The sequence below is a fragment of the Chiroxiphia lanceolata genome, chromosome 4, assembly GCF_009829145.1.
Source record: "Chiroxiphia lanceolata isolate bChiLan1 chromosome 4, bChiLan1.pri, whole genome shotgun sequence".
NCBI lineage: Eukaryota > Metazoa > Chordata > Aves > Passeriformes > Pipridae > Chiroxiphia > Chiroxiphia lanceolata.
Window position 1 is genome coordinate 14,317,581 of NC_045640.1, and position 22,617 is coordinate 14,340,197.

Consider the following 22,617-nt stretch of genomic DNA (forward strand, 5'->3'; position numbering starts at 1 on the left):
AAATTTTAAGGCAGTTACGCTCACTCTGAGAAACTAATAGTTAAGAGCAAAAGCATTTGGCAGAGGAACAGAAGTGCCAGAACATCTATTGTGGGTTTATCCATAATTCTATTATGCATCCAACATAACAAACAACGTCCATCTCCAAATAGATTTGTGATGTCCTTTACCTTCCCCTCTGCCCACTGCCAATTCAAGAATCTCATTTAGGATTTGGTGATATTCCACAGAGCAGGTGCTGTTAGTTTCTGGCTGACTGGACAGACCAGCTTCTTGGAAGGCCAATGTGCTGTACAGGCATGGCAGAAATGGAACAGGCAACCAGGATTAAATCTCAGTTAAAGGGGGAGGGGAGAGGAATGTCTGTAATACAGCCTTGTGAGGAATTACTGGTCACATTAACTCTCCCAGTCTATCCCTGGCCTAATTAAGCTGCATTTTCACTCTAAAGCAGGCAAACTGCCAGCCATAGTGAAGTGAAACCAGCTTTCCAGTGACTGCCAGCTAGAGCTCAAAAGCACATTCATGCCTAAAACACAAACCTTAAAGAGTAATGGGGCTTGAGGAGCCATGCTTGAACACAGCTTAAACTAGTATTAAAATACTCAATGCAAGGCTTCTAGCTAACAAGACATTCTGCAGGAGCAGGATCACAAAATAGCTCATCCTACACACCACCTTTCAGACATGGTGCACAAGTTCTGAGAACTGCTTAACTACCCCTACCCCACCCCCCTTTATCATTACTTAAATGAACTGCAACACAAACCCACTGAGCAGATTCAATAGCAACTCTTCCAGATGAGACTCAGGGACCAATGGAGGAAGTGCTTGCTGTGCCAGTCCCTATGTAAAAGCACAACAAATTTAAGGGGCTAGACAGTGAGAAATCCTGTTCATTTGGATCCCTTATTTCAAATATGGCCTTTTCCAAAACTTCTCTTGTCCTTGCATTGTTAATAAGCATACATGCAAAACTGCTAATGGAGAGACATAGCAAACACAAAGAAACCATGATGCAAAATATTCTGCTTCCTAGAAAAAAAAAACAAAAAAACAACTATGTCAACTGTTGCAAAACAGATTGCAGGCCAGAAGACATCTGATCACCACTCCTAAAAAGAAATCACCGTTTTTCCTTTTTAAAAGAAGTTTTACAAACATTTCATTTTTTGAAAGGCAATATTTCAGCAACTGAGCAATAGTCCACAATAAGAGAAGCAGCAAAAGCATTTTATTTGCTGTATTATTAGTGTCATTAGAAATATGATTGGTAAAAAAAAACAACACCCAAGTCCATACAGAAAGGAAAGCTTAATAAAAACCAAAGACAACTGAAAAGGTGGTGGTGGTGGTAGAGACTTAGCAGAGAAAAGTTTTTTTAAATTTTCCAAAGTTCTAGACAGCAACAACTTTTTTTTGGCCATCAGAGATGGTAAATCTTCCTACTACTTTGCATCAGAGTGTCCTCCTCCACCCTTGTTGGACTGCAGGCTTCAAATCACTTAAGTGTGTTGTGGAGTGTGAGAAAGGAACTAAACACAACATCAGGATTTGTTTGCATGAGGTAACACTTCCATGCAACTGTTCTGCACATGCAAAGGCATAAAACTTACTGAGCAAACACGATCTTCTCAAAAATCACTTCAACTCATAACAATGCTTCACTTTGTTTAATTCCTGTATTTCTCAAAAGGTGGTAGAAGTACTGCATATTTTTTAAACAATAACATGCTTCTCCTCCTTCAAACAGAAAATCTTTAATCTTTGTAACAGAATGATTTCTTTTCCGACATTGAAATGACGAGACAGTCTTAATTCATGAAAGTAACAATTGTGTTTTTGGAGGAACAAGTTGCCACAACGATTATTTGTAAACATTATACCCACAACAGTAAGTACATTAAAATCCCACACTTCCACCTTAAAATAAACCACAAAGATTTGACATGAAATACATAAAAAGTTTATTATGCATGTACCCCATCTTCTTATCTGGAGGAGAAAATCTGAGGCAACAGTTTGGTGCAGTATAGAGAAGCAAAGCAATATACAGTAGCTGCACACAGCTTGATTGGTTTCAGACCACAACTAAATACTCTTACTATGACCGTTAGTACAGAAATGTTCTGTAATTAGAAAAAATGAGAAGTATTACTCTCATGCTGTACAGTCTTATGTTTCTTGGTTAGAAAAGAACAACTGATTGAGTTTGAATCTTTTGCGCCTGAACCTTGCACACCAACTTGCTCGGCTGTTGCCTCTGGAATGTTCAGCACAAAGGTTAAGCTCCAGACATAATTTAAGTGCTTTTCATGTGCAAACTGTTACTCGCTAAAGCTTTCAAAGTACATTTAATTACAGATATGAACACCCTGTAAAGATATGAGGATATGATAGCAGACCCAGAGGCCAATACAGATTCTTTAAGAGAAATGCTATGTTCCACTGCAGTAGTTCTAGTCCCTGATTAGGTCCTTCCAAAGAGGGGGTTTATTTCAATTGTAGGAGATAGACCACTCCTTAACAGAAGCATCATGGGATGTTGTTACCAGAGTATGTTCATCCAACCATGCCAAGCCACTTACGTGATGTAGTCTGTGAGCATCTGTATGGCAGTGAAAAATAACAGAAAATAATTAGGAAGGCCAGACTGACAAGATAACTAGCACATATTCCAACTGTAATTTTCAGCTGCATAAAATACTAGTACTGGATTTTAAAAACTACAAAAACAACATAATGGAAAATTGTAGCTAGACAGAGATTAGCATAAAGGCTAAATTATTTGGGGAACGTTCAAAGCCTGCTTACCATTAGCTCTAGAAAAGAGGAGCTGTGTTGGATTTCAAGAACTACCAGCGACTTTCAAAAGTAGTATTTTGAAGGAAACATACCTGGTATTTTGACTCTGGTCTCTGGATCACTCACAGTCCAAACATACACCATCATGTCCATGCCTCCAGAAGCAAAGTGTTCATTGTCCGGTGACCAAGCAATACAAACAACTTTCGCATGGTGTCCGTAGAAGACATTATGTTCCTTTTGAGAGTCAGAGAAACAAGGGTTATTCCATTAGTTTAAGCTACTTCAGGAAATCACTGGTTTTCAACATGCAGCATCAGAACAAGATACTGCAAGACTCCTAAGTGTATATCTCAGGTGCAGATGGATGCACTAACCAAACCAAGTGGTGGCTTCATTTTATGTTATTTATTTAAACACTTATTAGGCCAATAAAATACAGACCTTTTGTAAAAAATATGCTGAGACTTTTTTTTCTATGAAAGCTGCACCTGTTAAGTGCATATGCAGTGACTCCTTCCTTAGAGACTTCTCTAAGCATATAATCTCACAGATGTTTCTAAAGAAAAATTCGTTAAATTTTTACTTAGAAAATGAAATATTTTTGTGGAATGTCATCCTGCATTTTTGCTTCAGTGTGGTTTTCGTCAAAGCTTAATGACTTTACAGGTTGATACACACTGACTGCTCAGCTGAAAAGTGGAAATTGCCAATTTTTGGACTTTTGGTTAAGACAGAAGATTGACAGATAAAGCAAGATTCCCTGCCCTAGTGTATCTCTTTCATTGCTTATCCCTTACCACGGAAGTGTGTAGCACAGTCAGTAGAATTTTGTTGCTAAGTCTGCTTTATTTATTAATTAAATTTTATTGTATTGCATGATTTTTATCCAACTGAGCCTGCATTCTTGTCCATTTTACAACAATGCACATGTATTCACTAACAGGCATGGCACCTATTTTGTTGACTTTATTTCCTTTAAAAACCCCCAAACTAACACACTTGTGATTCAGCTGACCCACATAAGGAACTTGCATACTCTAATCTTTTGTATTTAACTACAGTGTGGAAATAGTCAGTGGAAATTCAGCTCCTTCCCCATTTAACCATGTGTTTGTTATTAGATGGGTTTCAGTGTTTTTCCAGTAGCCAATCTATGCTGCACATTTCCTCAACTATTCTTACAAGCTAAAGGATTCACACAGGCTGCTGTGAAAAGCAATACTAGCCCAAAATAGCAGGTAAACAGTGTCACAGAAGCATGAAATTGGTATCAGTGATTTACAATTAAGCCTGACCAGCTACAGTGTATTTCACAAAATATTTAGGCATGAGCTGTAAGTCAATTTGTTTTTAAACAGAGAAAGCTCTGGATACATCAGTTCTTACCGCATAGCCATCAGCGACACTAAAGACAGTGACAACTTTGTTTGCATCACAGACTGCAAGAAAGGCACCATCGTGAGAATATGCCAGGTCAGTAACAGGACCTTTAGCTTCCAAAGTCCTATCATCACTCTTCAAAGAGGTTCCTTGGATTGAATACAAACGGACATTCCCATCCTGCAAATTAACAGTAAAGAAGGAAGAAAGGTAGAAAAATCATTTTACAATAGAAAGAGGAAGGCTTACTGAGTTTATGGAACTTTTTGCACCAATCCTATTTGGTAGCACTTATATTAAGAAATAGTTTAAATAATATGTCATTTATGCTGGCTACAATCCATCAAGTGTGGAAATAGATCTGTTTTCTAGAATTTGCTGACTTCAAGCATACAGTGGGTATGCTTGGTGAGTTAAAAGCAGTAAGTACAGGATAAAAAAAAAAAAAAGTGAAACGGACATTAGGTCACAACTGTGGCAGAACCTGGAGAATGAAAGCCCAGGAATAAAGTATAGCTTACTCGTTACAATACTGCTGTTGTTACAAATAGCCACCTACTACTTCTCAACACAACACACCTTCGATTATTAAATGGTTCTGTTACTAGTTCCAGTGTTCAAAATAGTACAGTTTTAGAAAGTGCAACCTTACCGCTCCTCCCACTGCTGCTGTACCTCCTGAGGGGTGAATGGCTACGGCTTCTGGCTCATAGCCAAGGTCATCAATTGCAAAACATTTTTTCTTATCTTTCATCAAGACAATCTGCAAATAGAAAACCAGAAACTAAGACCCTTCTTCAAACTACCTAATACAAAACCTATGACTGCTGTAGTGGAGTACTTGGGCTCTAAATTAGGTAGTGCAGGGCATTCTTCACTGCCTTCAGCTTTGCCTCATTTGGTTTGAAAGTCATTTGGTGAAATAAACACGGGTAAACCAGTATTTTTTAGCAATGTTTAACTCCCTTCGTGGTTCACTGTAAAGGAAGGGAGGCAGGACCAAATCAGTAGCAAGTTAATACCTCAATGTTAAATTTTAAAGGCTATTTCCTATCCAGTTCTAGACTACGGACAACTGGAATTATAACTCTCAAGGAAAAGAGGTTTAGACAACACTATCAAATACCCCAAGCATGTAACCAGAATCCATACAGAAGGTATAAATCATTAGAAGGTAATCATGCTTTGATACAAGAAAGCCCTGGTGCAATCTTTCTGGTTTTGCATGATCTGAATACTAGTGGTAAGCAAGCTACAACAGCATTAGTTAACTGATCAGTTGCAAAAAAATAAAATGCAGGAGAATGACATCCTTTCCCCAAAGTCATGTCACTTGACAAATCTGGCAAGAGCATGATTCTGACTGGTGTAAGCCTTACAGCACAAAGCTGTATTGACAACAAATACAGATGCATCCACACGAGGGACAATGTGAAATTTAAATCTATATGTAAGTGTGAAACTGGTACAGGACACAAAGAGGCAAGGCTATCAAGTATCCTGCTCAATTATGTTCCATGTAGCTCTTATTAGGAAATCATGTAGATGTGCAAGGCGATCCCACACTAAATAGACTTGTCAGAAACCATTACTAACACAGCAATTGTGTTGATAATCCACAAGTTAATATTTACCTGTCCAATGCATAGAACTACAGTGTAACCACCAGGACCCACAGCTAAACATTTTGGTTGAACGTCCATTTTCACAGCATCCTGGCCACTGAAGGAGGGCATGGCAAAGCAGAGAAGTGGGAAGCACAAAGCAGAAAAAAAATTATTTTAAATCACCTATTTAAATAATCACCCACTAATAATCAAACACATGCATAAATTATTTTTAATTAATAATCTGCAAGGTTTCCTATTGTTTAGTTTTTAAAGCTTGACTATCTTGATGAGGAAGCATACCTTTGAAATGAAATGTTATTACATTAGAATTTTTTAACTAACTAGGTAATCTTAATAGGATTCTTAAAGTTTTTTTGCTTCAGTTCTGGTTTCCATGAAGAAACAGCCGTGTCCCACCCCTTCTAACTATATTTATTATCGGTATCCTTGGGTATTGATGAAACACAAAGTGGACACCCTTCCTACAGTCCCCCAACTAAGTCACTCGATACAAAGCAGATCTCTATCTAACCCGTGGAAGGGATAAGACAAATTGAAAAGCCTGGGATGCAATTCCTGCTGTCATAGAAAAAAAGCAAGGGTGGTACAGCAATCAGTTCTACAGTTTCCATAGTAACATAAAACCTAAATAATCTGCAGCATTATTCTTTTAAACACATAAAACAACTCTTGCAGTAAAATAATTATACTGCAACAAAAGGCAACACTTTAACTAACCTGTAGTCCCTCTTGTTAAGGTTGGTATAGCGTACAGTGTCATCCATACTGCAGGTGACCAGCTGATCCATTTCATCCACTGCCATCCTAGAAACCTGGTTTGTATGGCCTTTCCCAGAAAAGCCATCGTTCTCTCCAGTTTCAGAATCCCAATAATGTGCATAACAGAATTAAGGAACATTTGAAGATACCAGTGCAGTCAGATACCACATCATGATAAGTTAATTAATTGACAGAATAGCTAAGGTTAGAAGGGAGCTCTTGAGATTGTTTAGTCCAGTCTGCTGCTCAGATCAGTGTCAGCTACAACAGGCTGCACATTCTGCAAAGTTTTCAGTATCTCTGGGGATGAAGACTCTACAAGCTCCGTGGGCAACCTGTACCAGGGTTTGAACAACCTTGTACCCTCAAAATATTTATTAAATGAACTTCTGATGTTCTATAGTGAGTTAAATGACCTACCACAAACAGTTGTAAACAGTGGAACAACTAGATTTTAAGTATGAGAATAGAAAATACTTTTTAAAAATTATAGTTTGAAGTCCTGCAACACTGGCTTTCCCTGATGTTGTATGTTAACATCAGTTTCAACTACTAACCCTGTACTACAGGGCTGTAAAGAAACAAGTCCTACATTTATAACAGTTTATGCCAACATGACGCCATTGTAACATATCACAACAGGCAGGATGAAAGACCATGGGTTTAAGCTTTAGAATGCTGGAAATATAACTTTCAACATATTCTGCCGTACATGCAAATATGTATTGGTGTTTCTTGATGTTACAAGAAGCTAACTTATTTATTTGCTTCCTCACACTAACAAGCTACATACCACAAAGAAGTGAAAACTAAAAATTAAGAGCTGGCTTATACTTAGCAGAAAAGCATGAAGGTAAGCAGTAAAACAGGTGTTGGGGAAAGCAAAATAAATTTCTTCAGACATAAAATATTCACTTGTGTCCAATAAATACTAAATTTCTTTGGCAAAGCTTTTTTTATCTCCCCTCCTCGTGAGCTCTCTCGCACTATAAGGCTAGAACGAATATTTCTATCATTCAAAGGATATTAATATGACCATCGTTACTTCCAGAGTAAATATAGGACTTGCCACCATTTTTGTGCACCGTAAGACACTGAATTGATTTACTATGACCCTGTGGATGGGACACAAATAATTATTAATGAGCAATTTTTATCTTAACACATGCAAACACCTATTTGAAAAGAATTATAGGTTATTCAGAAAATAAATATTTGACAAGCATTAGAAGTCACCCAAAATACAGATCACTATTCAACAGTGCAGTCATTTAACTGTTACAGCACTGCTATTTCTATGTCCTTGAAGAGAAGCCATAAGCACTATGAATATCCTTATTAGCCTGATGGGCTAAAATACTTTCATGGCCTTTTCATCACTGCTTTTCAGGTACTTTATGATTCAGGGAAGGGGACTAAATATGGTCATGTACCCACACCAACTGCCAGAATTATAGCAGCAATGGCAAAAAATCTGGGACATCTGTTTCTAGTTCATGTAAAAATGTAAGTTCCCATGAGAGTGTTGTGTCAGCAAACTCTAAATCCTAAAATTAAAGTTCAATTGCACAGTAACCCTAGTCACCTTGTTCACAATACACTAGTTCTGGCAGAATGAGACATCACTGGTAGTTTTCTATCTATGCTGTATTTCTTTTTCATCTCAAGAATGCTTAAAAGCTGCAACGAAAGATGATAACATTAATTAAAACAACAAAAAAAAAAGTCTGTGTATTTGTACAAAGCACACTCTCACACATGTAACATTTTAACTTCTTGATTCATGTGACTTATAAGAATCAGTCACAAATAGCTTGTTTGGCAATGTTAATTTAACAAAACTGTTTTTCAATAGCTATTATTCCATCAAAACAACTTCAACCACTGAGTCATTTATTGCAGGAACTGGTGCAACAACAGAACTTTAACCTACCTTTATGACACGTAAAGGCTTATTTGGATTGTTCTTGTCCAAATAATTGATATAGCCAGACAAGGAGATAGTCAGTAAATGGTCTTTCTGCCACAAGCAACCCAGCTGCTGATCCAACACGTTTGATCCCATGTTAAAAGTATTTACAATAGAGTTAGCACCAACATCCCAGATTTTAGCAGTTTTATCTCCAGAAGCAGAAAGCAACTGACTACTGTCAGGGCTCCAACTAATCTGTAAAAACAAATGTCACCACAAGAGAGTAAATGCATTTATTATTGCAAGACTTCACAGTCCATGAACTGGGTAATGAAACATTATGGAACATTTACACAGATGAAGTGATACTTACAGCATAAATACCTCCATCATGTGCTTTGCCTCCACCAAGTGCACACACTTTTTCTCCAGTCTTCCCATCATAGACAAAAATCTTAAGAGATCACACAGACATACAACTTAAAGGGAAAAGCAGTAATAGAAAAAAACCCCAAGAACTAATACACTGTTACTTGCACTGCACAGATCACTCACTATGTGGCAAGCCTGTAGGTTTATCAAACACTAGATAGTGTTTGATACATTAGACTCTTTTTTAAGGAGAGGCACAAGCTATCCTCCATTTAATAATTAAGACTAAATGACTGAGTTGAAAACTGTAAATAATCACACTAAGTCCTCTGTACATTGGATCCTGACATTTGAAATTCTGGAATACGTTACATTTTTGACTCCTGTTGTGATGGCAGCTACTTAGCACTGCTGTCATGGGAATCTGCCTTCTTAGAAGGAAGAGCTACCTATGGCAACAGTGTAATTGTCAAACCCAGTCTTATCAGTAGGGAATACACATGGAGCTGGGTCGCTATCCGTGAGTTAGTTGACTGTTCCAGTTAGACTTCTCAGGATCATAACAAAGACATATATATTCCAAAAATCTAACATGTTCCTGCCAAAATAACCTGTAAGAGAACATGTTGGGCAGATGGAATGGGGAAAAAAGCTGAGTAAGAATAATCTGGTTGACATTAGCTATTACAGATTTATAGGAGGGTAGTTAAAAGTTTAAACCAGTCATTTCTTAGCATGAAAAAAGAAGCAACATGGATTTTACAATAATAGTAATAATCCTATTCCCAAATGCACAGAATAATCTTCTCATACTAAAATCACTACAAAGAGTCCTCGTTTTTTACCTGGCCATCTGCACTAGCTGTAGCAAATCTGTTCCCATCAGGAGAAAACCTCACACAGTTCACAAACCGTGTATGGTCCTGTAGGAAAAAAGTAAAAATCAGCAAACAAAATAAGAACAGACCCTTTTACATAGAAGATAATCCAGTAAATATGAATTTCTCTTACATGTGAACCATAAATTAGCTGTACAGGAGATCCCTGCTCTAGAAGGAAGTCTAGCCTCTATCTGAAGAGGATCATGAGGATCACGAACAGTCCACAGAAGAAACTCTGACATCAAAACTGATGTAGTTCAAACAACTTAGCACACAGCAAGAGAATGAGGACCCAGTTTCTGAGATAAGTAGGAAAAACCTCTCAGCTGCAGCCTACATGCAAACACAAGATCCTGCCCCTCTGGTCACTGAATGGTCACTGAATTCTTCTGCAAGGTTCTCTAGATTCCAACTCTTACTTCATTGCACAGTAAGCTTTATACAAAGAAAACTACTTTATCCTTCTTATTGTAAAAAAATACAAGCACAAGGAAGAAATTGCTATTTTACTGAATTTCCATTTCTGGGAGACTGCATTAGTAATAGTTCTGTGAAGTAATGAGGCAAGACTGATGCACGCTTCCCAAATAGACTATTTACAAGTAGGAGAATATTCAAACCATGCAAACTAGAAAACAAGTGTTAAATAGGGAAGCACCACAATGAGGCCAAAGCTCCCATGAAGAGAGATTTGAGAGACTATTTTTAGTATTATGAAAGGCAGGTTCTAACCTACTTTCTTTAACTATACTTTTTTTTTACCCCCTAATGATACTACAAGCTCAAATCTAAATCATATAACAGTCCGTACCAGAATCCCATATATCAACTCAAATATTACTTTAAAAGCAAGACTGCATCATATACCAGTCTAAGGAACACTGGTAAGCAATTCAGACTTCAGAGTTCCAAAAGAACCAGCTTAGCAAAATGGAAGTATCAACTTAAGTTCAGAAATATATTAGGCAACTACATCATTTCACTGGATTGCAGAGCTCAAAACAATTCCTTTTCTAGAACTGGAATGGAATTCTTACTAAAGTCAGGGCACGAAGACTACTCAAGGTTCATATGGAAGAAAATAAAAGGCCCACTACTCTGTTTTTCAAAATAAAATACAAACTAAACATTTTGAATTTACTACTGCAATAACATCCAGTATCTTTGCAATAGTTTTTTTGAGGCAAGAGACATGTCTCCTGACATCAGAAACAGCTGCAGAAGCTTGTGGTTTTTTATTTTCTTTGGCCTCAAGCAACAATGAATGCCTTAACTGTGGTAGTTCCAGGCTTTGTTTCATTTATGTAAGAGATTGTAACTAGTACAATAAGAAACAGAGTTAAAAGGAATGTAGCAACACAAAACTGACTACACAAGTTACACACCTGTTCCACGTTGTGGAAATCAAGTTATGCTTTCAAACATCTACACTCACCCTTTCTAAGCAGCCCTGGGATTTCAGATTTGAGCACTCTTAAGCAGATTGGAAAGTTCCATTAAAATCACCACATTTATTGAATCAAGCACCTTGGAAAGTGTTAAGAAATTCTACACATCTGCACTGGGAAGCAGAGCTCAGAGAGCATCAGTAGGGCCAATAAAACATTCTAGTTCATCCCCTTCCATAACTTAGGAGACCCCCCCCAAAAAAACCTGGAAAAAGTACTTCAGGTTTTCTTCTTAACCAATCATTTACTTCAGTTTTCTTGGCCTGAGACGAGCCTTTGGTTTAAGAAAGCCACTTGACACCAGCTGTGCCTCAAAATGGGGAACTAAGAATTTTTGTTCTAACAGCCAATTGTGACAAGAACTGCAAGCTTGCTGGAAAGCTTTAAGTCAACCTGCCACACAGTTTAACAGAGCCACACTTAGACTTACACTTAGTGTAAACTTGAACTTGAATGGCGGTCCCTCAAAGAAAGCGGCACAGTTGTCGTCACTGCCAGTTGCCAGACGATACGGTCTCGTTTGCTTAATGTCCACACTATTGATCACTTTGTTGTGCCCAGTAATCTCACCAACAGAGGAGCCACTATCCCACAGGAACACTGCTCCGAATCTAGTTAGGAAAGCACACAATAACTACAATTCATAAAAGTCACACGTAGATTAACTCCTCCAACATCTGCAAACAGCAGATTTGAGTGTGCTCAAAGAAAAGAAATTAGGTCATCTCGTTAATCTCATGCAAGCGCATCATAGTTCCCTGAGGGCTATTCGAGATCTTGCTGGTGAGACAATCTAATCTTCAATAGGAGACGTCTGCTGAAGGGGAAAAACAAGGTAGTTTGGTGTATAAAGCTTCTGAAATCCAGAGATCCAATGCACATTCTTCAATAACACTATTGGTTTATAAAAGAAAGCAGTAAATCTGCCTAGTCACTACACAGAATGCAGAAAGCTCAATAACTGATCTGATTTCATCGTTATATTCCTATTTAGCCTAGATTGGGTACCATCATTTTTACAAATATTATTACTTAAAGGTTTAAGGAAGAAGAGTTTTAACAGCATTTTTGTCAGATCTTACTTTAAATGGCCTTAAGGAAAAAAAAAATTATCAGTACAGTCACAACAATGGCATTAAACAAAGCACTGCTGTTGAAAAGGCCTTCTATAGAATCACTTCAGCAATATTTTATACTGAAAATGCATCCATCTAACAGGAAGCTGGCTGAAATTTTGAAGCAGGAGAGCAAACTTAAATTGTATCTACCCAGGGGCAGATGGAGCTGTAGTGAGCAATGAAGTACAAAGAATCTCTCTCAAATATCAGGACACAGTACAAGATAATTATTAAAAAATGGTGCAGAGGGTCAGGGAACAGGACCACACAATGCTTTTCAGCCCTTTATGCATAAGACTACCTGGTCTGGTCTCTGCCTTAACGTTCTGACAGTCTTTGAACATTAAAGGAAGGACACAAACCTGAATGGGCACCTCATTTAGTCAGGTAAAGGACAAGTGCTTGTGATTTCATTTAATTACCATACTAAGGGCCTAAAAATACAGACATGTTGCCAAGGGAGAAAACTCTTATTCAATCAGTTGCATAAGATCATCACTAGAATAAGTGAAAGAAGAGGGAGAATTATGCTGTGTTTCTCCCTTCCTACTCTATCAGAATTAGTCAAAAAAATCCATCAAACAGCTACCCCTGAAAATAATATCCACCTCTAAGAAATAAACAAATACATATAATTTTTAAACAGAGCAATTGTAAGAGAACAGAATTTTTCAACTAATTTATAGCTGTCAAACACTGCATAGAGAATTTTGTCGCAGAACAGCACAACTTTAAGTCTAAACAGGGAAGAAACAATGATTTTCCTCCCTTGAAGAATTAAAAACTTTCTGCCAAGAACTTGCTTTGTTAGGATGCAGAGCTTTACAGTAAATGTATGTATCTATATATAGACATACATACAAACACAAAAGAATTACTCACTTTTCCCTTCCTTCTCCAACCACAGCAATTCTCTTGCTGTCTTCAGTCCAGGCAAGGTCCTTTATTCTTCCTGCAAACGGCTGATACTCATACTTTAGTAGGTGTTCCTTCTGTGTAGTATCCCAGATTCTCAGCTTTCCTGAGACATCTGCCATAATAAAATAGAACATAACTATTGTTCCAGCATGACTCAGTCACATGACTCAGTTATCTGCCAGGATACAGATTTTCAGCTACACTGAACACTTGTACTAGGGACCTACTATCCTACCCTATTACAACCACTATAAATCACTTTGTTTAGGAATGCTGAAGACAATATACATTTCACCAAATTATGTTTATAACCAGATAATACGGTTCAAGACATGCAGCACCAAATACAACACAGGGAGACAACATTTGCAAACAGACACATGAAAAATCTGCACATTAACAGGGTAAGAACTCTAATGTTATCAGTTGCTATGTGTTAAGTATTTGTGTTACACAAAGAACAACCCAAACCAGCCCCCCTGCCCACCAGCTACAAGACAGTTCCCCGACCCTTCATTGGGAAGTTAGCCACCCTACTGTCTACAGTAGGAGGGCAGTCCTGTGAACAGTGGCTGATGCACTACAATTTGTACCTCAGGCTTTTTGTACCTTCAAAGGAAACCTGTTCTGTGCACAAATACCAGGCATATGTAGATGTACAAAGATTTCTGTCCACAGAACTCAATTCATGCACTCTTATCAGCATACTCCTATGCAGAAGCATGAACATACACACTTGTGCTGAGTGTGGATACCTGCACTATCTGGAATACTACACAACAGATTACCCAGAAACAGTAAATGTCAAAAGCAGCAAACACAGAACAAGCAGTAACAATGTAAGACTTAAGATAATGAAAGCTTCTGTGTCACTGCTTCCCCTCAGTGTTGCACAACCCTAGAGCTTAATTCTATTCAGGGCAATTACTGTGGTGCAGCATTGTAACCAGAGGAATTGTTCTATACACAGACAAATTTACACATCTCTAATGAAACCCACACAGCAAAGTCTGTGTGTATTGTACCCATCATAAAAGTCACTGTTTTAGAATAAACCATGTGCTAAAATATGCGTCTTTCACCTCAGCAAACGTTTGAGTTCTGTTCACCATTTACTGGTGCATCTTTACAGTTCAATTTAAACATACAGCAACCCCGCATCTTTAACACCTGATCATAGACTCATTTTCTTCACTTCTGCTAAAAGGACAGATGGAGAATCCTCCTTTTTTATACAGAGAATTTGTTATTGAAGCAGAATTTTAAGGTGGACTTTAAAATCTAATTGTTTTCTCCAACTATTAATAGATAGGGCACGTAGAGCTTTAACTCTGCAGTATCTCCCATTACTACATCTGCTATGACTGCAGTAAGAGAAATTACCATAAAAGCCAAAAGCATACTGCCAAAGGTCTGTCTCATGAAGTACATGAAGTATTAATGCAGGCTGCATGGCTAATGCAGATTTATAGATAGAGAAATGAATCTTACATGTTATACTTAGAAACAGCTTAAACAGCCTGGTACTATCTTCAGACCTCATGCTCAGCAGTATCACAAAACTATTTATAAATGACACACAGAAGACACTTTTTAAGGGAAACATTGCAACCTAAACTCATTTACTTGGGTATGAGAAAAATTCTGAATAAAAGTGAACCAAATACTCCCCCCATCACAGATCAGGCTATGTATATATTACTGTTCTTTTACAGAGGACTGGAAATCTACAAAGACTACAAGAACAAATTAGATAGTTATTCTGAGGATTAAGTACTGCACAAACCTAGAGCACCAAGTCTGTAGAACACAGAATGCAAACTGGATTTTAAGGTTTTCAATTTGACACATGGTCCACACACAAGACTGAGCCAAGAAAATCCTGGCTGTGGTTCCTTTCAGACAAGAATGTGCGAAAAAGAAAAAAAGGCAAAAAAAGCTGTGCTATCAGTGTTCTTAAAGGATCCCCAATACTCAAAAGATACCTATTCTAATATAGCTTTCTGATATGAAGGAAGCCAATAAGGACAGAATGTTTTACACTTAAAAAATATTGTTCCCTTGAAACTGCTTACAGAAAAACTCCCATTCTACTAGGAACTTTGCAGGAATGTGGGCTCCCTTTCTAAGGAGCTCATATTCAGAATGTTTTATTTTCAGATATATTACTTAAATATTTCTGTATTTGGGCATATTACTTGCTTCTGAAGCATTTCTAATTGACAAAGACAAGCAGTTTTTAAAAAAATCCATACATTAGCTGCAGATATTTTTTAAAAATGCAAATTACAGTATTGTATTTATCAATATTCTTCAAGTGTACGTCAGTCCTCCTGAAAAAAAATATTAATTATATGAAGCAAACTTCTACTAAAAAGGGTTTGTTTAGTTCTTTGGAAGCCAAAAATTGTAGTCATTTCTGCTAACAATACAGGAAATTCATACTGCAGAAATTCATTTTGCCCATTCTCAGACTATTGATTCACGTGCGTTATATGGAAACTGAGAATTAGCCTCCTTCTCTACTAACTTACCAAACAAATATTTTTTAGTTCAGGTTACAAAGGTAACAAAAGTTGTAAGTCTTGCCAAGTTTGGTCAGGAAGAAAGAAGTATACACTCTTTTAGAATCCCTCCCCTGTTAGATAAGTATCAAAGTTTGTTAACAAAGAGAAACAATAGCATTTCAGAAATAACTTTTCACTCTGCTTCATTTACACAAGTCTTCATCACACTAAGTAATTAGAGTTTATTTCCAGGTTCTTTTTTTATTTAAATAATAAATTCTAAAAATACCAAGAATGTCACTAAACTCACTGCCTGAGAAAGAGGTTAGAGGAACAACTACAGGAATCGTTCCTCCTTCAGGCATGTATATAAAATTCCGCTGAAGCACGTTATACTGACTCTGCATATTCCATACACACATGCAAAGTGTTACTACTATTTTGCCAGTAACTTTAATATCTCTGTCCACACATTTCATGTAGCACACACACTGATACTTTACCTCCGGATGCTATGTAGAATCCACTGGGAGCATACTTGGCCACTACAACCTGGTGGGCATGCTCAGTGTAGATGTCAGCAATTGCAGGATTCTATTTTAAAGGAGGAAAAAAGTTACAGAGTTGTATTTTCTCATTTTCAAAGGAATAAAATCAGAAATTCAAAGATAAAGTTCAGAATTTCTCCTCACGCTCCTTCTCTCACACCTTTCCAGCTTAAATTGAGCAATTGTCTAAAACTGAGAAGTGCAGTACACATTGCAGAACATTCCTCTCCAGTACCACTGAAACAACACAATAATTTCTAACAACTGACACAATTAAAGGATTTCCTCTTAACAGCCTGAAATGCTGGGATCCTTTCCTCTCCAATACCTGACAAACACTCTCCAAAAATAACAGGCCAAGTATCAGGCTCTTTTCTGGGGCTGGCCCAGGGATAAAGCAGTTACCCAAGTAGAATACTAAACATGAACTGTGCTTTGCAGCACACATCCAAAGTTCTACTGTAGTCAATCATGAAAGTTAAGCATATAGTTAACCATAATACATGGCTGTTAATCATCACCATGTACTCAAAATCATTTAGTGACCAATGAAGTATATCAGGCTTGCTCTTTCCTGCTGATTGCAATCTGCTTATAAAGCCAGCAGACCAGCACAGGAAAAGGCATTCTCCCTTGTATCTAGAGTTGTACAGGAATTTGGAAAGGAATTCATTGCACTCCATCATAATTTTATCTCTTCAGTCTTAAAGCATATTTTCAGATGCTTCACACTGGACAATAAAACTGACTCAATGTCTCAGCAGATCAGTAGTGTTACATGACAGAGGTGCCACACAAATCAAAACAAGGATGACATTAAGGCAAAAACTGCTTTCAAATTAACTGTATAAAAAGCCATTCTGCATCCCTCCTAAATGTAGTGCCACACCAGTAACACACTACTCTTCAGAAATTTTTTTCCCAACAGGTTTGCTTTAGCTTCAGAAACTTGACTCATACGGTCAAAACAAAATTCCACTTTAACTGCTATAATTAATACAGATTTATTCAATTGAGCCAGAAAACCACCTGATGTTATGGTATGACTCAGTCATCCAATCAGGAAAAACTAAAACACCCGCTCTGTGTTAGAAAGCAGTCTCCTGCTCACAAACCAAGTTCTTGCCGTTGCAGTAGTTACATCTCAGGAGACAGAATACAGCTTGCTCATGCAAGAAGTAGCTCTTTTTCATTCCTGTTTTTATACATTGCTTGAGTGCATTACAGCCCTACTTAAGTCACAACCATCTGCATTTACAGCATGCACATCCCTCTCCACTTTGTGTCCAACTGGATTTTATCTAAGTAAGACAAGATAATGTTTTTGCTACTCTACAGCTGCATTACCTACATGTTCAGGGAGCTCAAAACCCTCCAAGCTTTGTTATAAATAGCTGATATTTTACAGCAAGAATCTTCAAGAGTCCAGAAAACTAAGCTGAGACTGACTTAAAGAGTTAAATGAAAGATAAGAGTCCCAAATTTAAGGTATGGTATAGATTCCGGAAACCAGGTAATAAATTAGAGCTGTCAAATCATATGTTCTTTATTTGGTAACATTATTTCTCCTTGTAAAGTCAGTTTTCTAACTTGTATGTCTTTCATATCAAACCCACCCCACAAAGAACACTTTAAAAAATATATTTTAGGAGAAGATTATAATGTGAGCTGGGACAAATGCAGTACCTAATACTAGATTCAACAAGCAGAGTGAGCTTATGTGCCTTATTTCGAACACTGAAACCAGAGCCACATATGAAAGTGAGCAGTTTCAGTTCCAAGCTTCAAAGTAGTCTTAGACCCATGAAGACAATAAAATATTAATGACGTATGAAACCTTACAAATATCACTAGTCTTTCTCACAGTGCTTTTCCAGTGCTGCTCCAGAACTACTTGTTAAAGGAAGTCTCTAAATCATGTTCAAAGATCAGGCATTAACCCTGAATCCTATATTCATCACCACTGATTAGCTAATGCTAGATAGCTTTAGACTTAAGAGAGAAAGGTGATCACTGCATTTTGATGACCTGTTTTTTTAATTAGAGCATGACCATCCCACTGGAGAACTGTTCACAGGGGGATTACACAGACTTTCCAGCATTTCATTTGGTTGTTGCAAACTATTATAACATACAGTATTTAGAGAAGGCATGGCTCTTAACTAAGAGTGGACACGCATGTCGGGTTACAAAATGCAACATTCTCCAACATATAAGCCATAGTACAGGGTTTGATCAGTTTTTGTGTCACTACTATAACACATTTTGTAGTCATATGTCAATTATTAACAGCAGCAGACTCCCCTTGCCAGTTAGGCAAGTCTGCATATCAGCATGAATTGTACCATAAAACAGAAAAATTCACGACTTCCATTCTCAACTTCCCTCGAAAGCCTTAACAGTCTACATTTGAACTCCCACAATCCCACCTCTCCTATATTAAGGTCATGCCCCATGCCCTACACCCCTGGCTCATACTGGGACTCACATTTGCATTGGGCAAATCTTCAGTGAGCTGTTTCAGGAAAAGCAAATTGCTTTCTTCCAATTGAACCTCCAAAGAGGTTAAAAAAAAATTCAGAAGAGCATTAATGACATTGCAAGGGAGGAGGTCAGCATGCATGACTTGGGCAGAAACTGTAACGTAAGCAGAGTGGCTTTTCTCTCTTCTCTCATCACACTGTGTGCCATTACAGTGTTTAACTGAGGCTTCTGGTTTCAGAAACTCGAACTTTTCTTGATACCAAGAGCAAAACACTATTACAACAACATTATACTGAGACACTGAAACCAGAGCATAAGCTTATTTTTGGTTTTAAGTAGATAAATTTAAACTGATAGCAAACAAGAAATCTGCAAGGAATTAAGTTATTAACAGCACTTCTCTATTATGGCATGACAATGAAGAAATGTCTGAATATAGTGGGGGGTGATGAGATAAAACAGGGAATCAGCTCAGTTTACAAAGGTGATTTACAGAAGCAGCCATAAACAAATCCATTGTTGTGGAGACCTAAAAATTCCAGAGAGGTATGTCCTGCCCCTCCCCCTGCAGCTCTCCCCACTGCAGGCCAAATCTGCAGTAGGAAAGTAAATCTAGGGAAGAATTTGATTATCTAAAGAAAAAGCAATCACTTTGGAGAACTGTATTTTTTGAAAACCAGTAGCAAGACAATAGCCTCGACACGTAATGCTTCCTCCATACTTCTCATAGGGATGCCACCAGAGAAGAAAAAACCACCCAAACCTCCACACTACTGAAAACATCAACTGGGGCATTCCAATATTTAATCGATGAGTAAAATTCCCTGTGGCCAGGGCTGAGAACTCACAGTCAGCTTGTCATGGAGTCCAACAACTAACAACTGTTTTGATTGCCAGAGTTCGGGGCTGGGGTGGTGGGCAAAAGAAGCTAAAGGACTAACGCGTTTAAAGACACGGGTTTGCAAGTATTTACATGCTTCTCTTACAGGTTAAAGGCCCAAAACGGCAAAGAGGGAAGAGTTCATTTATTAGGCAAACACAGCACTGAACTTCATAATAGTGATACCTAAGAAGATAAACAGGGCCAACCAGAATAGACCAGTCTCTCATCTCTAAGTCCTATGCAAAGAGGGAGAGAACTGTACATTTTACTGAGATTTTCCACAGGTTTTTACAGCCGCTGCCCATGGTTTTATGCCTGAGTCATGCACGCTGCTTATTCCCCTGCTGCTGATCACAGATCTGTGACCTCGATTGAAACCACCCAGAGTGAATGAAGCACAGGCTGCTAAAGGAGGGGCAGCGAGGCAAAATGAAACTTAGGGAAAGCCTTACGCTAGGAAGCAGAAAAAATCAGGATACGTTACATCAATGTTTCTGATGACGACACATTTTCCATTCGTATAGAGAAAATTGTTGCCCTTAGGATCACCTCCGATAATTTTGGAAACGCCTCGTTCAACCTGCGGGAGGCTGGCGAACACTTTTTCTACGAGAAAAAAAAAGGGGGGGAGAAAGGGGGATAAAAGGAAAATAAATGATAAAAAAATAAAATAAAATAAATAAATGAAAAGGGAAAGGTGCTCCCCGTTACCAGCACACGCCCTGCCCTGCCGGCAGTCGCCGTCACTTGTTGCTGTCAGCGAGGTGCCGCCGGCTCCGCGCCATCCTGCGGGGCCGCCGGGCGCTCCCCACCCGCATCCGCATCCCCATCCCCTCCCCTCCCGGCACCGGCGCCCCTGCCAGCTTACTGATCTCGTACGGCATCTTCGAGCGCTTGTCCCAGCGGCGGCGGGAGGGTCGGGTAGGGGCACGGACAGGGGCAGGGACGGGCGGCGGGCGCGGGCAGGACCGGACCGGACCGGCCTGTGCGGGTGCGGCCGCTCAGCCCCGCTCGGCGCCGCCGGCACAACCAGGAAGCGCCCGCGCCGCGCGCCGCTCTCCCCTGCCTTTGACCATATATAGTCAACTCTGCTCGCGCCGCGCCGCTCCCCGCCAGCCCCGCGCCGCGCGCCCTCCCCCGGAAATGCCGTGGGCTCGGCCGGGCCCGGCGGGGCCGCGCTGGGGCGGCCTCGGAGGCGGCCCCGCCCCGCGGGGGACCCGCGCGCAGGGCGGGCCGGGGCCGGGGCCGGGCGGGCGCCACACGGCGGCAAAATGCCCGGCCTGGCAGCGGGCGGGCTGCGCGTGCGCGCGGGGGCCGCGCCCCGCCGCGGGTCCGCCCGGGTACGTGCGCGGGCCGGCGCGTGCGCAGTGAGGGCGCGGCGAGGGCGCGGTGGGCGGGTCCGCGCGCGCGTCGTGAGCGCGGTGCTGTGCGCGGGGCGGCGGGTGAGGGGTGGGGGAATCCGCCCTGGTTCCGGGGGGAAATCCGCGCTCATCCTGAGGGGATGGGTGTGGAGGAGCAGCCCGGGGCGAGCCCCTCCGCCTCCAAGGCCGCCCCTTTCCCAGCTCCGCCCTTCTCCGTGCGGCTGCTGCGTCGCCTACGAACGTGGCGGCTGAGGCGAGTCTGTCCCAGCGGAGGCTGTGGGGATACCCGGTGTGCGCCTTCAGGGCACAGACCTTTGCTTTGCTTGTGAACCATCGCCCTTGTCAGCAGGGGTTGAGTTGCTGTAGTGACCTCCTACAGCTGAGGCGATGCAGGTCCTCTGATCCTTGAGTTCCTCATCTCGGAAGTGTTTGAATGGCGATTCCTGTCCACACTGTTTCCTTTAAATCAGTCTTAGTCTTCTCCCTTAGATATAATTATAATTATTAATATCCCGTGGTTTTATGTCATTCAGCTCCAGATGCTGCTGAGATGTTTTACAAGCTGCAAGTTTATCTCCCGATTTGTCCCCCGAGGCCAAGTTGGATGTCAGCTTAAATTAAGTTGAACCACATAGAGTCCTTCATGTCTCCTAAATAACTTTGGATAAATCGTATTTTTCCTTTCCTTCCAATTAATACAAATCATGAGTATATCATCAGTTTGCCATGACACAGCAAGACAAACCATTCATATCTAATGGGCAGAAACCCATGAAATGTGTGCTGGTTTGTGCTTTTGTCCTTTTATCTTACTTCATTTGTAAAGTGAGTTTTTCATATCAAACAGGGAAAAGCATCAGGATAGATGGGTATGACAGGACTGCCTTGCACAGAATATGAATACAGTGTATAATAATAGCAATGCTTTTGGTGTATTCTTGGCCCATTGACCTGTAAAACAGGCATGGGGGAGCCCTGTGGGATTCTCCTTTGGGGGCTGGGAGAACAGGTTGGGGGAGGGAGGAAGAGAAACAAAGCTTCAGATTCTCAAATGCAGAAAGAATCATCATTGCAGTACGAGGATATGAAGCCTTTCATGTTGAGTGGTGTAAACATTTCAGGTTGAAAGGATGCTGGAATTTTCTGAGAACCTGTCTTGAATTGGCCTGTGCAGCCACTCTGCTTAAGGAGCAGTAAAGGCTGCTCACAACTATGTTAGGATTGCTGAAAGAAGTTTCTGTGCTTTTCACTTCTACGCTAAATGTATTTGGGTTTTTCCGTTGTTCAGCATTCAGAGAGTTAAATTTCTCTCAATCGATTGCCTTATGTCTGTTAAAAAGCAAATTATCCATATGAAACTAGATTTTTTTTCCTTCACCTCATAGGATCTTCCAGAAATACATGAATCTGCGTGTAATTATTACGTCAATATTTCATGCTAAGATGAAAGGAAGATTCTATGTTTGCCATAAGAAGTTTTTGTGAATCAAAGCTGTATTATCTCTTATGTATGTAAATAAAATCTTACATGCCCAGAATCATGTTTCCATTTTTGCAACTACATTAGTACATAGAAGGTATTATACCTACTTCCAAGGATTGCCTTT

General features: G+C 39.7%; 1 protein-coding gene across 1 annotated transcript; it reads right to left on the reverse strand.

Moving 5' to 3' along the window:
- Positions 1-1,212: 1,212 nt before the first annotated feature.
- WDR1 (WD repeat domain 1) lies at positions 1,213-20,763 on the reverse strand. The gene is made up of 15 exons (XM_032686157.1): positions 20,518-20,763; positions 20,134-20,255; positions 16,238-16,328; positions 13,192-13,339; positions 11,622-11,802; positions 9,708-9,785; positions 8,864-8,944; positions 8,512-8,745; positions 7,606-7,693; positions 6,537-6,693; positions 5,823-5,910; positions 4,841-4,951; positions 4,195-4,368; positions 2,898-3,042; positions 1,213-2,608 (listed from the first exon to the last, which is right to left on the reverse strand). The coding sequence occupies exons 1-15, from the start codon at positions 20,531-20,533 to the stop codon at positions 2,499-2,501; spliced, it is 1,824 nt and encodes a 607-aa protein (XP_032542048.1). The 5' UTR covers positions 20,534-20,763; the 3' UTR covers positions 1,213-2,498.
- Between the last annotated feature and the right edge of the window lie 1,854 nt (positions 20,764-22,617).

What these genes read in the sequence shown, in the direction of transcription:
- WDR1 (XM_032686157.1), bottom strand. An exon ending in ATTCTACATAGCATCCGGAG is followed by an intron (nt 13,340 to 16,237) that starts GTAAAGTATCAG and finishes TTATTATGGCAG; the next exon opens with ATGTCTCAGGAAAGCTGAGA. An exon ending in CAGCTAGTGCAGATGGCCAG is followed by an intron (nt 8,945 to 9,707) that starts GTAAAAAACGAG and finishes TGATCTCTTAAG; the next exon opens with ATTTTTGTCTATGATGGGAA.